We start from the raw sequence: 16,467 nt of genomic DNA, 5'->3' as shown, positions 1-16,467 counted from the left end.
GCCCAAGCTCTCTGGATGGTTCACAAAAATCAAAACCTGTCGATACAACTCAATAAAACATCATACAAAACTATTAAAAGTTGAAAACAATTAAAACCCCAGAGTAAAAGCCAGCAGCCGGGAAAGATCAAAAAACACAGTAAGGCACATTTAATAATAAACGAGAACTAGGACAATAAAAAAAGCTTCCTCGCCTGGTGCCAAAAAGAGCACAATGTGGGTGCCAGGTGAGCCTCTTTGAGGAGTGCATTCTACAACTGGGGTACCACCACCAAAAAGGCCCTCTCCCTAGTAGCCATCTGCCTAGTAGCCATCTGCCTCACCTCCTTCAGTGGGGGCCTCTGAAAATGATTTTAGGGTCTGGGGCAGGTATATATGGGAGGAGACAATTCTTCAGGTGACCGGGACCCCAGCTGTTTAGGGCTTTGAATGTTAATACCGGCACTTTGAATTGAGCCTGGCGACGGACTGGAAGCTAGCCCAGGTCGCAGAAAGCCAGTCTCCCAGTCCCTGTTAACAATCTCGTTGCCCCCTACAGAAGTATACCACTAATTCTGTCAGGTGCCAGGTGCAGACAGAAGGGGAATGCTCCGCTTCTGAGCTCCCCGAAGGCCACCATTGTTGGGGAGTGCATGCTAGACTAGACGGGCCTTTGATCCGATTGTAAGCCTCTTACTGGCAGGGGTCTAGTATTACTTTGCTTATGAACCTATGCACCATGGGCGCTGTACGGAAAAATATTGTGGAGGAGGCAGGTCTTACGTTCTTACAGCCTGCCGCAACTGGAGAGAGGGGTGCGCGCGCGTGCACAACAGAACACCCCCTCCGCTGCCTTTTGTCTCCGGCAGCAGCCCTTCTGCCTCCCAGACCTGCCTGTCAGTCAAGCCACAACGAAAACCAGGGTGAGGGTCTGCGGCAGAAAGCCCACGCTCCCTCCTACATAGGAAGGGTGAAAGCCAGGCCAAAGGTTAAGCCACCCACCTATTTGGGGGGCAATGAGGCCTCTGGGACTAGGACGAGAAACGCAAGTGCAACTAAAGCTGGTGGAGTTTCCCAGACACTTCTGCTCTGCCTGGCTCCTGGACAAAAGGACCGAGAACCAAGGGAACTGAAAGAGAGCCACTGTTCCCCTCTCACACACACAGATGCAAGTGCTGCAGTTATACTTTGCAATGCTTCACTATGCAGCAACTGGCAAAGCTCAGTTTACTTAAAAAAAATTTTGAAAAAGCAGGCGGGCCAAGTTTCTAGTCCTTATGGCTGAGAGGAAAACAGGGTGGTAATACCTGATGGCATCTCCAAAACCAGTTGGGGATGAGCAGACCCCCCCTGCTCCCAAGACCAAGTGGCACACAACTACACAGTTTAAAAACAAAAGCTCCATCTTATCCCTGGCATGACTCGTCTAAGTTGCCATCAGCCAGGCATTCTCTCTCTGTGATGTGGGGATAATAATGCTGGCCTACCTTATAAGGGTGTTGCGTAGGGTGACTTAGGTAAGGTGCGGGAAGGGGTTGAGCATTCTAAAGTGCCATATTTATTTGTTGTTTGCAGATCTTGCCTTTCCTGCAAGGAGTTCAAAGCGGCATACATCTCTCTCTCACACACACAAACACCCACCCTTTATCCTCCGAGAAAGACCAGCTCAAGGCCAATTTATTGGTCAAGTGAGGATTTGAACCCAGGGTCTCCCTGACCCTACTCTGCCACCGACACCATTACACCACAGCGCCTCTCTAAGCACCAAACTATACTGCTCTACTTTGTATTAGAAAACCAACCTCATCCTGCTTTGACTGCCCCTCTCTTTTTGAAGACGATTCTACGTCCCCTTCTCCCCCCGCCCCAACGCAGCAGGGTCCATCTGTGCCGGTTCTGCCCCCGTCCATCTTAGTCCGTCTCTCCTGCACTACAAAATGGCGGATGCCGATTCCTGAACGCGCAACCCTCCCGCCCACTCCAGCAGCGTTTGGAGTGTGGCAGACGCGGCGAGCAGCGCCAACGGACTGGGACGTTTCCGGCAGCGCCTGGAAGCGTGACTGTTCCTGGGTCGGAGCGGGCTCGTTGGATGGTGCGGCATGGGGCGGGGACGCAAAATGGCGCGCGTAGCGGGTGGGAGCGAATCCGTGCGCCAGACAAGCTTTCCGAACAAGAGGGGGAAGCCGCATTGTAACCAGACGGGGCTCTGCAAAAGTCGTGTTTCCAGCGACCCCCCTATTCCTGAGCTAAGCTGGAGGGCCTGAAAAACAAAAAAGCCGCCCTCTCACTCAGCGTCCCGCGAAGGAGCGTCCGTGCCCCCAGGCCCACAGGGTCGTCGCCCTGGCCCCCCGGGGACAAGGGAGGTGGTCCCAGCGCGGGTGGGAGCTGGGTGCAGCTGCCGAGGGCGGGTCCCGGCGACCCCTCTTATCGGGGGCCAAGCAGGTGCAGGCTGCACAGCATGTCCTGTCGCCGACCTGCGGCTGGTCGGCTGTTCATGCATCAGGCTCGTTTATTAATTTTAAAAGCAGGAAAAGAAGGGGAAGGCGCGTCAGGGAAGCCCGCCCCCTCCGCCTGCCGCAGAAACCGCAGTGCCCGTAAATCGATATGGCGGCGGCGGCCCCGCCCCGCCGCAGCCACTTCCCCTCGCAGGGTGTGCGCGGAGCCGGGGGGGCGGGGGTTGCCCGGGAGCTGCCGGAGAGGTGATGAATGGGTCATTCAGGCGGCTGTCGGCGGGTCGGCGAGCAGATGGCGTCGCGAATGAATGCAGGGCAGTGTTTTTATCAATGCCGGCTGGGCCACCGGGGGGGGGGGGAGACCAGGAGAGCGGGGGAAGAAAGCAAGTTCCCGGGGCTATCAGGGCGGGGGACGCTGCCTTTGTTTTGGAACTTGGCTTTCCAACAAGGAACGTATTCAGAGATCCCAGGGGTGGGAGCTGGGATCTCAACACTGTTGGGGGTGGGTGGACAGGGAGCAAGGAAGCAGCCATCGAGGGCTGGACGGAGAGCGGGCGGCGGAGGCCTGGAAAACGGGGCCGGTGGTTGCTGGGAAGCAGGGCCGCCACGTGTGTCCACCTCTGTCTGCGTGTCCCCCTGTATCTGTGTCCCTGTGTCCACGTGCATCTGTGTGTGCCACCCTATGGCCACGTGTGCCCAGGTGTCTCCGTGTGTCCTTGTCCCCCTGTTTCTTCATTCTGGCAGCATAGAAACAAGACCGATGATGGCAGGGGCCCAGGTTCAAGACCTGAACCACGCCTCGGCCAAGCCTCAGACGAAGGTGCAAGTGCTTGGCCTCTGAATCCGTTAAAAAAACCCCGCTGCGATCAAAGAAATCGCAGGAATCCCTTTGCTGGCTCAGACCAAAGCTCCATCCCATCTCGCACACCGTTTCTCTCAGCGGCCACCCAAATGCCCACGGGGAGCCCACAAGGGTGGCATCCCCGCTGCCGGGCCCCGTGCCCCGGCCCGGCATCTGGTGTCCAGAGCTAGACTGCCTCTGAGTATGGAGGTCCGTGCCCAGCCGGACCAGAGTGAAAGCCCATCTCGGTGGCAGTGGCACGCGGAGCTGGACGGCCCTTTCACAAGCCCCGTGGCCATTTTTGTTCCTATTGCCTGCACCCCACACAAAAGGTAGCGACAGTACATCTGAGCATACACGAATTGCCAAACCGTAGCTGGGCGAGGCTGCTGCAAAATTCTCCTGGGGAGCCCTGAACTGTCAGCAAACCTCAGCTCCCCAAGGCTAGCAGGGGTAACGGGATCACACACCCTCAAGGCTGGGGGAAATCGCTTCCCCAAGGAAGCCCGCCTGCCTTCCAAACAGAAGCAGCTCCCACCACCGGGCCCGTTCCAGAGGAAATATCTCATCAGGTGCAAGCTTGCATCGGCCTGAGGCCATTATCCTGGCCTCAGGCCTGGGCAGAGGGGGGCGAGGACCACGCGCTTGTCACAGTGTGTAAAAGCAACGTTTTGCATTTATAAAGTGCGTTTATAAGAGCCAGCGTGGGGTAGCGGTGAGAGTGTTGGACTTGCGAGACCTGGGTTCAAGACCTCACTCGGCCATGAAGCCCACTGGGTGGCTTTGGGCCAGTCACGGACTCTCAGCCTGACCGACCTCACAGGGCTGTTGTGAGGATAAAGCGGAGAGGAACAGGAGGAACGTGTGAGGTGCCTCAGGTCCCTTGCAAGAGGGAAAAAAGGGACGTAAACGTAGCAACGCTTTTTTTTAAAGGGGGGAGGGTTCAGAGCTCTTCACATACCTTATCTCGCTCATCTTCACAACAACCCTGCAAAGGAGGACCAGTATTATTCCCTGTTTTGCAGGTGGGGGTGGGGGCAGAGTGGATCTAAGGCTGAGAGTTAAGTCACTCATCTCAGGCCGATTTTGCAGGTGAGAAGGTCAAATTCCTCTTTCTGGACTGTACCTGTTAAGAGTGGTTTGGGGGTGGGAATCACATGGTCAGCTGCTCCTCCAGAGGGGGGGAAAAAACTCAATTCCCTGCATGCAGAAAACAAGCATGTCAGGGGGATGGGGTTCTAGTTCACACTTTTCTCCTGACATGCTGGTTTGTTTAATGCAGTTGAAATAGTCAATAGTGCAATACCCCTGCAATCGGAGGTGAGGCATTCCAGAAAGGACCTTGCATCATCTTACTGGCTGTCGGTGCGATATAGGCCTTAGCTGTTACATGTCAGCCCCAGTCCCCACACCACACACCTGTCAAATGGGAATGATAGCACTGCCCTACCTTACAGGGTCCTTGTAAGTCCACCCAGCAAGTTCACAGCTGACATGAGATTTGAACCAGCGGCTTCCTGGCTTGTGTTCCTAAGCACCACCTCATCCAAGCATCCTTCCTTCCCTTTTTTCCCCTTTCCCTTGAAGGCTATATCTACACTTACAAAGTGACATCAGTTCTGTAGCAGTCCTGGCTCCCCCCGGCCCACACAAGTGTGGGCATTGTAATCCAGCGAGGGACCTGAGGTGCAGAGCTTTAGGCACCAGGAATCAAATCTGGCCCGCGCCGTGCCCCCTTTCCCCAGCCACCGATCATCAGATGGTGTGTGCCCCACCCAAATTCTGAAAGATTGAAACACCTCTCCTCAAACTTCGGAGATCCCTCACCCCTTCTGCAATATTACAGTTCCCAGGATGCCCTGGGGCAGGAGACAACCCACTAAGCCAGTTTGAACTCTGTCGTGCGGATGGCTGCTAAAAGGAATCCGCGGCCCAGCCTGATCCTCCCGCACAGCCCCCGTACCTCCCCGGCCACAAAGAACAGCAGTGGTGTCTCTTCGTCTTTGGCTTTGTATTTTGCAATTATTTTCTCGGCGATGGGCTGGATCAGTTGCTTGGCCGCCTCCGATTCTCCATCGTCGTCAGAATCTGTAGGACAGAAAAAAGCAGCCAGAGATTACCGGGTCGCCAGAAGGGGCCTTTCATCCACAGCAACAGGAAAGGGGAAAAACTGGAGTAGGGCGCTGTGGTGTGGAGAATGCAGCCACAGCTTCGAAACCAAAAGGGGGGCAAGTTTCGCGGGTTTTTGATCCTGTGATGCAAAAATCGAAACTTTTCTAGAAATGGGCTTTAAAAATTAAATTGTCAAGAGGAAGAAAAGATCCATAACTACAAGGCATTCAGCAGCTAACTTATGCCAACATTTCCTTGCCCTTAGATCACAAATACGGGCTACCAATTATATTTTGTCAACTCTTCCAAAATGATTGAATGGCTTGTTCCTCAACCTTAAAGCACAAAATCTCCCTAGCTCTGATAATACATCTTAGAGCACAATCCTATGTGTGTTTTGACAGAAAAATGTCCCACAACTCCCAGCATTCCCCAGCCAGCATGGGAAAAAGACCTAAAACTCTCAGCATGGCTGGCTGGGGAATGCTGGGAGTTGTGGGACTTTTTTCTGTCGAAACATACATAGGATTGCGCCCTTAATTTATTTAGGGCTGCAGCTTCCCATAACTGAACATACCACTCTCTAATTCTTGGGATTTGATTAGATTTCCAATGCTTTGCAGGTACCACTATAGCGGAGACAATCATGTGATAAAAGGGTGTTTCTTTCTCCTTATTTATCAAAAAATCTTAGGGTCAGGAGAGAACATTTCCCCTAGAATTGTATTAACAGATACTAACAATATCTCTTAGCTCATCTACGCTGCCATCAACAATGGCAAGGCCCTAATAAATGGGCACCGTTTGAGCTTTGCGATGCTCATGGGTTGGTTGGATACGGTGGGGAGAGGGTTGTACTGGCTGTGTGCTTTCCGGCCCTCTCAATCGGGTGTGGGGGAGTCAGTCTGCAACCCACCCCCCACCGCCCCAAGATGGGCACGACGACTCCGCTACAGATTCCAGAGACAGACAAAACCGCACGCCCTCTCCCCCCGGGTGTTTGTACTCAGGGAGAAAAGATTATTAATGGGATTCATTTTTCCTCTCGCTCGCTTCCCACCAACAAAGCCCGCTGGCTCCCGTCCAGCTCTCGTCGCCTTCTGCCTGACCTCCCCAGCGACTCCCAAGTAGGTGGCAAATATATACGATGTGAAACCGATTAATAACGGCCGCAAAGGCAGCCCCAAGCACAGCAGCGCACATATGCGGACACGCACGTCCGTCTCACAGCGCCTTTAAACTGCCCCGAGGCTGCCGTTTTGTAATTAAGGGGTTTTACCAACTTAAGGAAGAGGTTGGGGGACAAAGAGAGGGAAATGGAGATGGAGATGATAAAATACAGCCCTGGTGACAGGTTGAATGCATCGGAAGGCGTCTCCAGCAGCGCAAACAAGGAGACAAAATTATCTTGGGAACATTTCAACCCTGTTTAGAAGAGGGGTCAGTGGCAGGGCTCCAACTCCATTGAGATTCCACAAAAGCATTGGGGGGGGGGGAGAAATGCATAACTGGGTGCAGAATTTACAGTGCAATCCTATACATGTCTACTTAGGAGTAAGTGGATACAGAATTGCAGCCTCGGGTTCCTGAGAAGTATACACTTTCATTTTTTAAAAATAAAAACACGTTTCTAGCCCTGATGGATGCAAAGGCGTGCTTGGAAAAGATGTGTGGTAATGCCTGCTGGAAAGTCATTAGCCACAGATTTGTGGGGGGGGGGGGGGAGGAAATTCTAACTGATTTGATACGAGGGCACCTTGCATCTACCAGCACCGAGTAGAATGATGTGGCACAAACACAAACCAAGAACAAGAACGGTGCGCAGATCCAGTACCTCTAGACCGTGATCTCACGCGCAGCCTGCACATCTGTGTGCCCTGGCCATGGGCTGCTAAGGTTTGGAGGTGCTCAGATAGTGATAAGCCAGATCCAGGTTTGCTTACAAGGAGACTTTATTGAGTACTTACAGCACACAGGCGTACCCGGTGGTTGGATCAGACAGCTTCTCTGAACCCAGAGCCATGGGGTACAATGGGTCTTATACCATACATGTCAGCAGTGAGGCAGCATGACAGCAGCGAGCATTGATTAGCGTTCATCTGCAACTTTCCCAGCATAGGCTAACAGTGCTTGTTCAGAGGGAAAACAATCAGAACTTTCCCAGCACAGACACCTGCAGCTCGGCATAAACATAGCCTCACTTCTCAGGCACACCCTAGGCCCCGATAAGATACTAGCCTTCGTTAGCATGGAATGTGCTGAGGCCGCGCTATCGACCCTTGACTCATCTCACATGCTCAGAGGCCCACTAGCAAGGAAATTGCACCAATAATGAACCTAAGCCAAGCATTATGGATCTCTAGGCCCCTCTAAAACTGCAGGTGACTTGGTTACACTCCTGGGGCCATTACAACATCAAGCCACTGAACGTCTAAACTTGCAAAGAGGACCGAGCATGCTCAGTGGCCATGGTCTGTTTGGGGGGGGGGGTGCGGGGAAATGGAGTACCATGCAGAAGAGTATGGCTGGCTAGCACTTGTCAGAACAAGAGGGCCGTTTTAGTCCAACATTCTTTGACAGGCCACAAAAGGAGGTGGAAGTAAAAAGATAATCCCTTCATTGTCTGAATGCATCCATAGGAGATCCAGTCTGCTGCAGAACATTGTCAAAAGAACTCCGGGTACTCTGTCTCCATTTGAGCCTACTGCCCTGGCTATCACAGAGATAGCAGGTCATGATTCGGGAAAGGGCCTTCTCAGTGGTGACACCCCAGTTGTGGAACTTTCTCCCTTGTCATTTCCCTTGCCTACTCCAATGTCATTTCAGCATCCAATAAAGATCTTGTTTTTAGTGGTTCCAGGCATTTTAACTGTCAGTTTGATCTCTGGTGTTCAGTTTTTACAGCGATCTGTCAAATAGCTATTTTCATTTTTATTGCTGGTTCACGGAATGCATATCATTACTTTCTCTTGTATTTTTTGCGTTCATCGTCTTTTTATTTTTGATTTGCCTTTAAAAAAAAAATCAAGAGTCCAAGGGGAAAAACACAATTCAATTTCAAGGATAATTAACAAGGAAAAATACCAGACACAAATACCACAACGGGCGGGAAAACAAAGCAGTGAAGCGAAATTTGAGTAATCAAAATCTATATTGAAAGATCCACTCGCAGTTGACTGATAGATAATACAAAGTCTCCAATTCTCTACGATTTCCCATATATTGAACACTGGACCTTTGATAAGCTGGCGATTTAATCAAGTTGAGTAGCTCCCGCTTATTTTTATCCTTATCGCGAAGAGCACCCTAAGGTTTTCTTTGATGGAGACAGCATAAATATCTAAAGCAGAATATAAAATAAGAGTCTGATACGTTTTTTAAAAATTAAGAAGGTCAAGGCAGGAGTGATGGGTATATAACGCCACCCTCAGGTCTCACTAGGGGACGTGGCCTTTGTCACGCCACGACGGCAGCGCTAGGCTGACGTGTCTCGCGGCGACACAATCACCGCGAGGGGCTGTTTTCATGGGCAAGGATGTGGCGCGATCCACCCTCCAGAACCAAACCCCTGGAAACACTTCCTGGATTACCCCACCCTGCTGCTCCACGCCGGCTGAGTAACTGCCCCACAGGTGGGCACAGAGAGGGGAGACGCTGAGATGCTGCTAAGACAACTCCCGGAGGGCTCCCCATCAATCACCCCCCAGGTGGTGCGGCGGTCGATTGCATCCCCCGGCTCCAAGACAGGGCAGGGGGGATTGTTCCCGGCAGGGCTGGAGAACCTGGCACAGTGCTCTGCCGAATGAATAAGCAGGGTCACCGCAGGCAAGACCTGAATACAGAGCAGGGGAGGCGGAGAAGCCAGGACTGCAGGGGTCAGGAGGGCTTCCCACCCCCCCCCCAAAAAGGGAGGCACTTGAAGACTGGAGATGGATGATGGGGTTTGGGGTTTTCCCCCTCTAGAGAGCGAACACAGGCGGTTTGTAAAAGAGGGACACCCCCCCTTTTTTTGCCACTGCTAAACCTATTTTGGCAACAACGCGGGGCAAAACGAGCTGCCACGGTACAAGATCCACCACTCGGATCCAGGATCTGTCTTCCGTGAGAGGAAGGAACCGAGGCCCAACTTGGGGGATCCCCCGCATCACACCACAGCTCGGCCCATTCGGCAGGGTCTCCTGACTTTGTAGCACTCTCGGGGGCTGGGGGGCTGCTGTGGGAAGGGGGGGCGGGGAGTCTGCTTCTGGCAGTGCAGCTGACTCAGCTTCAGTCTGGATCCAACCCCAGGCGTGTACCCCGATGTGATGCCATCACAAGGAGAGACTGTCTGATTTTTAACAGCAAAGAGGGCTTGCACCCGGCAGCCTCTCACTTGCGGGTTACCTTCACACAGCCTCTCCCCCCAGACCCCATTTTTTCAACATCAGAACCTAGATGAGGGGATTAAGCTCAGACAGGGGACCTGGTTTAAAGGCAGGTTCTATGTTCCTAATTTAAACAAAATAAATTAAACTTATCTCTGCTAAGAAAGAATGGATGCTACAATTTGGGGCGCCATAAGAGTGCCCAAGAAAGTGTTGTTACAGCCCTGTCGTTCAAATCTCACTGTAGAAATTCGCTAGGCAGGCCTTCCCATGCTCCGCCCAACTCAAAGCTGCCTACATGGAGGGATTACCATACTGTCCTACCTTACAGGGCTGTGGTCAGGATCACAGATATAACATACTTGGATATATTGCATATATAAATGTTCAGTACTTGACAAGACACTCATTCATCACCTGGAATCCTGGAGAGGTGTACACAGCACTGAGCGAGATGGACAAACGATCTGCTCCAGGTTTCGGCAGCTCCTTATGTTCCCATTTCAATCAGCCCCTTTATTCAGAATCATAAGGACTAGAAACTTACTTTATTTTTGGGGAAGGACCATAGTTCAGTGGCTGAGTGCCTGCTTTACCTGCAGAAGATTCCCAGGTTCAAATCCTGGCACCTGAAGAAAGGGCTGAGAAAACTGCCTGCCTGAAACCCTGGGGAGTCAATACTGAGCTAAGTGGACCGCCTGTCTGACTCGGTAGAAGGCAGCTTCATACGTGACACAGCAGACAGAAAGACCTAGAAGAAGTGTTGTGTAATGGTTAGAGCATGAGTAGACAATCATAGAATCATAGGATCGTAGGGCTGAAAGGGGCCTATATGACCATTGAGTCCAACCATGCAATCTGGTGCTGTCCAGGTGTTTTGGACTACAAACCCCACAACCCCTGGCCATTGGCCATGCTGGCTGGGGCTTATGGGTATTGTAGTCCAAAACACCTGGACAGCACCAGATTGCGTGCCCCTGGGTTAAAGTGCCAGACCACGACTGGGGAGACCTTAATTTCAGTCCCCGCTCAGCTTCATGGAACTCGCTGGGTGCCTGTGGGCCAGTCACTATCTCTCGGCCTAACCTACCTCACAGGGTTGTTGTCGGGGGGGGAAAGAGGGGCGAGAACTACGTTTTCCTGCAATGAACTCCTTGGGAGAAAGACAGAATATAGATGTAATAAATTAATAATTAAAATAAACAAACAAACAGGAGAATCTGGGTTCATTTCTCTGCATGTTTGTCTTTCTCCTTCGCAAGGAGATAACCAACCTCACAAGGGTAGTTAGGGCAGCGTACAAATCATTTGCCCTGCCGCACCACCGCTGGGGGAAAAAGGCAGCTGTTCCGAGGCTGCGAAGAATGAAAAGGATCTGAGTTGTGTTCTCGTGCTCAAAGGAGTGGTTTTAAAAGCACTTTGTGGCCAAAACGACGTTTGTCAAAGGACTGCCTGTTATGAGCAAGATCAAACTTAAAAGCGAAAGAATTAATTACGTGTGTGTATGTGGGCGGGGGGCTACACTCACCTCCTCCCCATGTCATTAATGCAAACCCAGAGCTGTCAGGGGGCTTAGATGTATGTGCTGTATAAAAGAGGGAGCGGGGAGGGAACTGACCCTGAACTCCAGGGGTTTACAAACAACTGCATTCAGACACAGCTTGAGTCCTCGGCCTGTGAAGGCTGAAAAGCAGCGGATGCGGCATACGGAGCGCCATTGTAAGAGAACTGATCGGGCCCAGCAAGAAGGCATGCTACAAGCGCTCATCCTATTAACGCCAATTAATAGCATTAATAGTGGGCCGGCAAGAGGTGCTAAAACTCCCTCTGCTTCGACTCCTGGATTTGCAGCCCGAAATTCTGCGGTGGCAGTTCAGTGGGGAGGAAGTGTTCGACATCAAGCATCCTTCCCCAACCTGCTTCGAATGTGTCGGACCACAACTCCCAACATCCACCAGCCAGCATGTGTGGGGGGGGGGGGAGCGTGGGGGGGGAGCGTGGGGGGGGTGAGAGAAGCCATTAGCTTTCATGTCCCAGTTGTTAAGAGTCCCAGAGGCATCTAGCTGGCCACGGCTGGGAACAGGATACTGGGTTGGATGCACCAGCAAAGCTGTTCTCAACCTCGGTCGGAATAAAGTTCCTGCCAAGGGCAGTTCTGTAATCTCTAAGTTAGAATCAAAACGAAACAAACACAACAATTTCTGGGCCCAGCTGACCTGAATTCTGCAATGCCACATGGCGAATTCCGCAGCCTGGCCGATCCATGCCCGCTAAGAAAGGTTCTCTTTGTTGCTGGAGAGCAACGCAGAGGGACAAAGAGCTCCACGCAGCATGCTGAAGCTTCCCCACCCACTCCCGCCACTCTCCAACTGCTGGGATTCTTATTCAAGCAGCCCCCTGCCTCCTACCACACCAGCAAGCAAATTGCCTACAAACTGTCATGGGTAGCTTTCCGATCATGAGGGCTAGAAACTTTCTCAAGCAAACGATTCTACGACCAGTTCTGTTCTCACCAGCTTTTCATTCCCTTCCTGGATGATGGTGAAGAGATTGGAAAGAGAGAGAGCAGCTTCGGGTTGTGGACTGTGGGAGGCAGGGGCGGGGGAGAAGGAGGGGGGGGTTTCCATACCTACAAAAAGCACGAGGCAAGGACCCTCGTTTAGCTGGACAGCGTTGGAATCGGTCAGCTCCAGGACGGGCTTGGGGTGCCAGGGGAACTCCCGGCATTCGACGTCGTTCAGCACCTCCACGCGGCCTTGTCGTGTGATCACATCCCCCTTGGTGTCGAGGACTATAAGGGTCGGGATACCTGGAGAGGCAGGGAGGGGGGGAGAAGTGGGGGGGGAAGTCGCAGCAGTATTAGGGGTTGAATCGACAGGGACGGGGTTGAATCAGTTCCCAGGCCCACTCTGGCACCACCTTCGCATCCCTCCGGGGCACCGAGGCATTGTGCCGGCTATACAGAGCGAGAGGCATCAGCCCACCGAAAGACGGGCTCCATCGGGCTCCTCCCCTCCCCGAGCTGTTCCCAGCTGGAAGAATCGGCCCCTGGCTTTGCTCTCCCCCCCGCCCTTCCCTCCCTATCCCTTTCGCCTCATGTGTCGTGTCTTTTTCAGATCGCACGCCTGCAGGGCAGGGACCATCTTGTTTTGCTGATGGAGCCATTGAGGATAAATATACTTCAAATAACTAAATAAATAAAACTGGGGCATTTAATGGGTGGCTTCTAGCTGCCTACTGTGAGGTATGCTTGAGGATGTCAGGTGCCAACGCCCGCCCCAAATGGGGAGCCCATTTAACAGCCCCCTCTGGTTCAGAGGGACAGCTGTGTCGGTGTGCTGCAGCAAAACCAAGGAAGGGTCTCACGCCACCTCAAAGCCTAAAAGAATGGCATAATCAATTTGCTAGTCCTCAAGGTGTCACGAGACACGTGGATTCTCCTCTGATTTAGCAGGCCCTTCCGAACAAAGAGCAGCTGGCTGGGTAGCTCTCCTAGCAGCAGCAGCACCTGAAGAAAATGGGCCAGAGGAAGGCTGAAGTACAGGTCAGCGAAGGGGGGGGCACTGCCTCGCGTTTTAGGCTTCCATCAACGGTACATTTCAGATTAACATTCCCGTCCTAAACGTATTTCCTCTGAAGGGACCCCTAGTGATTTTGATGGGGTTAGCTTACAAGGAAGCATGCTTAAGATCGCAGCCTTAATTTAATTTCCAGCGTATGGTTCAGGGATCATTTGTATGCCAAAAAAACCCTTGCCTTCAAGAAATCACAGAGGGTTAGCATCTGGGGTGTGGGCATAGCCGCCACTCCGTTTGTGCACCCCCTGGTGCCACCCGTGTCTCCTGCCACTACCCCTGTCCAAGGAGCCCTGCTGTCAAAGATCGCATCAAGAGAAGCCCAAATGTAACAGACGTATACGTTTATCTGCGTATTTACTGTATAGCCCAGGGGTCCCCATCTGGTCCTGCGCTCCTCCCCAAATGGCCACGCTCCCCCTTTCGCCTGAGTGCCGACTGTGTGATAGTTTCCCGTTTTTTCTCCATTCCGAAAGGCTGAAAGGCTTCTCCTCTAAGGCTTCGTTGCTGGCGGGAAGAGCTTTAAGCTACAATATGCTGGCATTTGGCCCCGCCTCCTTTGCCTTGGGCCCCGCCCACTACTGGAATGCACCCCCCAAGAGCTTCTCCAAAACTGAATCGGCCCTCGGGCTGAAAAAGGTTCAACACGCCTGGTACAGCCAGCCCCACTGACACGTGCACGGACCACAGCTCAACGGTGGAATGTGCACGCTTTGCGCATCGTCTCAGTACAATCCCAGAGATCTCCCACCGAACGGATCACAGGTCCCAGGCGTCGGACCGCGCTGGACGAGATGGACTCCGTATAAGGCAGCTCCCCGTGTTCCTATCTGAATCAGCCCTCCTCTTCAGAACCATGACGACTGGAATCTCACTTTATCTTTGAAGGAAAGGGGCCAGAGCTGAGCGGATCGAGGCTGTGCTTTCCATGCAGAGGGTCTCAGGTTCCGGCCCCGGCATCTCCAGTTAAAAAGTTCAGGGAGCAAGTGATGGGGATGACATTTCTCGGCCCGAGACCCTGGGAAACCGCTGCCCGTCGGAGAAAGCAACGGTAGGCTCGCCGGACCTTGGTCTGACTTAACGTGAGGCGCGATTCACAACTACCCAGCCTCGTCCGGCCCCTCCCCCTTCGGATCCCTGGCTTGCCTCTCCTCTCACCTCTCTTGCACACAAACCCCCGGATGCCCCCGCTGCCTGGAAACCCCGACAGATGTCAAGAGACACCCCGTCTTCAGCAGCCACCTGCTGCTCAGCTGTCCCGGAATCGGGTTTCCAACATGTGTGGCCAAACGACGGCTCTCCTGCCCGCTGCCCTCCTCCTGCAGGGGGCAACGCGGAACCAGGTTTGGCGGAGGGAGAGAGAGAGCGAATCACCGCCACGGCCTGTTTTATTGGACCGGGGCTAGGAAAAGTGCATCCACGAAAGGGGAATGACGAAAGATACAGGCCAAGCGCGCCAGGTGCCACAGGCCTCAAATTGGACACTCTTGAGGACTAGGAGCACATTCCTATTTTGAGCCTCCTATAGAGTCACCTGTGAGGACTAGGCGCTTGTTCCTATTTTGAGCCTCCCATGGAGTCACTCTTGAGGACTAGGAGCACATTCCTGTTCTGAGCTTCCCATGGAGTCACTATTGAGGACTAGGCGCTTGTTCCCATTTTGAGCCTCCCATGGAGTCACCCTTGAGGACTAGGAGCTTGTTCCTATTTTGAGCCTCCCAGGCAGTCACATCAAACACAGAGCTGTCTATATTCCAGTTGGATGCATTATGCACCACTGTCCCAAGCAGGTTCTCCTGAGGCACGTTAATGTTCAACATAATGCAAAAAACACAACCCCACCCCCACCCCACCCCACCGCAGGATCAATTTTCATAGGCAACCGTTGCCGGCGAAGTCCATCCTCAGGAATCTGGCTCATATGCCGGCCAGCTTCGCAGCTTTTGGATCATCCCACAAAACCCTCACATGGTTCCCTCAACAGTTGCTGCTGCCAGACAAAACCAAAACCAAGAGAGAGGGCCAGTAAAGCCCCAAGCGGAGTGCTGAGAGAGAGAGAGCGCGAGCGCGTGCGTCTCCGTGCTGCAGAGAAACAGACCAACGACATGGCTGCAGCAGGGGCCCCCAACCTTTCCGGACCCGTGGGGAAAACTGGGAATTTGAGAAACTGTCACAAAAGGCCTCATCAGTGGACTGCCGCTCCAGCATCTCCCTGCCGCGTCTCTGGGTCTAGGCCGCGTCTCATTCAGCAAAAACTTTTGTTTCGTGTCTGTTAGATACTGCGACGTCTCTTTAATGAGGGATTGTCCAATTCAGCCGATTGCTGGTGGTGCAGTACAGCAAATGCTTCTTTTAAGCCTATGTTTTGCAAAGGTCCAATAGTTGCTCCTTTTTGGGAGGAGGTTATTACACAGATAAATGTGGTACTGGAACAGTCTTTAATATTGACCGATACGCACGCTCTTTGAAATGATTTACCTACTTCATGGAAATTAACAAATAGTTAGTGTAAAGGGATTCTCCATGCCCTCTTGACAGCTGAAAGTCAAAGACTGATCTTACAACAGTTGGAAAGATAAACACTCATCTCCCGTACTGCAATGGATGGAGGACCTCACAACACTTCCAATATTTAAACGGGTACAGACGCCACCTTCACACGGATACTTATTTGGATATTTGGTCTGCTTTTGTTGAAGCCCGCCTAAATTGCTAGCAAGCTGTATGCATTTCATATGCATTCATTGCTATGGATAGACACAAATCTAGGTATGTATGTAAAAAAGGGAAAAGTAAGTAAAAATTTTGCAGGTGCCTGCAAGCGCCATGTTGAGGACCCCTGAGCTGAAGGCTTCCCCACAGCAGAACACACCCACTAGCTGAGGAGTCAATGTAATGCAACTCTGCATGATTCCCTGATCTGGGAGGGGGACAGAAGCCGATCAGCAATAACTGCAGGCGGCACTGACATACATTCACGTACAGTACCGTGGTTGTCCTTACAACCCTGTAAGGTAGACACAAATCCCTATTTTGCAGGGAACAGGGATGTAATCCTTCCAAGTAAGTGTCAAGCCCTTCAAGTAACTTGGCCCTGAAGACAAGAACACAGGAATTTACCTTGGAGCGAGTCGGACCGTTAA

General features: G+C 52.4%; 1 protein-coding gene across 4 annotated transcripts in view; it reads right to left on the bottom strand.

Annotated features, from left to right (window-relative positions):
- NXN (nucleoredoxin) overlaps window positions 1–16,467 on the bottom strand; it is a 70,927-nt gene that overhangs the window by 1,571 nt on the left and 52,889 nt on the right. The window contains exons 6-9 of one of the 4 annotated variants that reach the window (XM_084822601.1): window positions 12,379–12,558; window positions 5,237–5,361; window positions 4,235–4,261; window positions 1,467–1,566 (exon numbers count right to left, since the gene is read on the bottom strand). In XM_084822601.1, coding sequence (XP_084678727.1) covers window positions 1,468–1,566; window positions 4,235–4,261; window positions 5,237–5,361; window positions 12,379–12,558 — 431 coding nt within the window. In that variant the 3' untranslated portion in view covers window position 1,467. Of the gene's footprint in view, window positions 1–1,376; window positions 1,567–4,234; window positions 4,400–5,236; window positions 5,362–12,378; window positions 12,559–16,467 lie in introns of those variants that run through there. The other 3 variants (XM_084822602.1, XM_084822603.1, XM_084822604.1) reach the window with 3 other exon arrangements.

Source organism: Heloderma suspectum, chromosome 16 (assembly GCF_057233095.1).
Source record: "Heloderma suspectum isolate Gila_16-S chromosome 16, 16-S_ref, whole genome shotgun sequence".
NCBI lineage: Eukaryota > Metazoa > Chordata > Lepidosauria > Squamata > Helodermatidae > Heloderma > Heloderma suspectum.
Note: the sequence above shows the minus strand (reverse complement) of the source record. Positions and strands in the feature narration are given on the sequence as shown.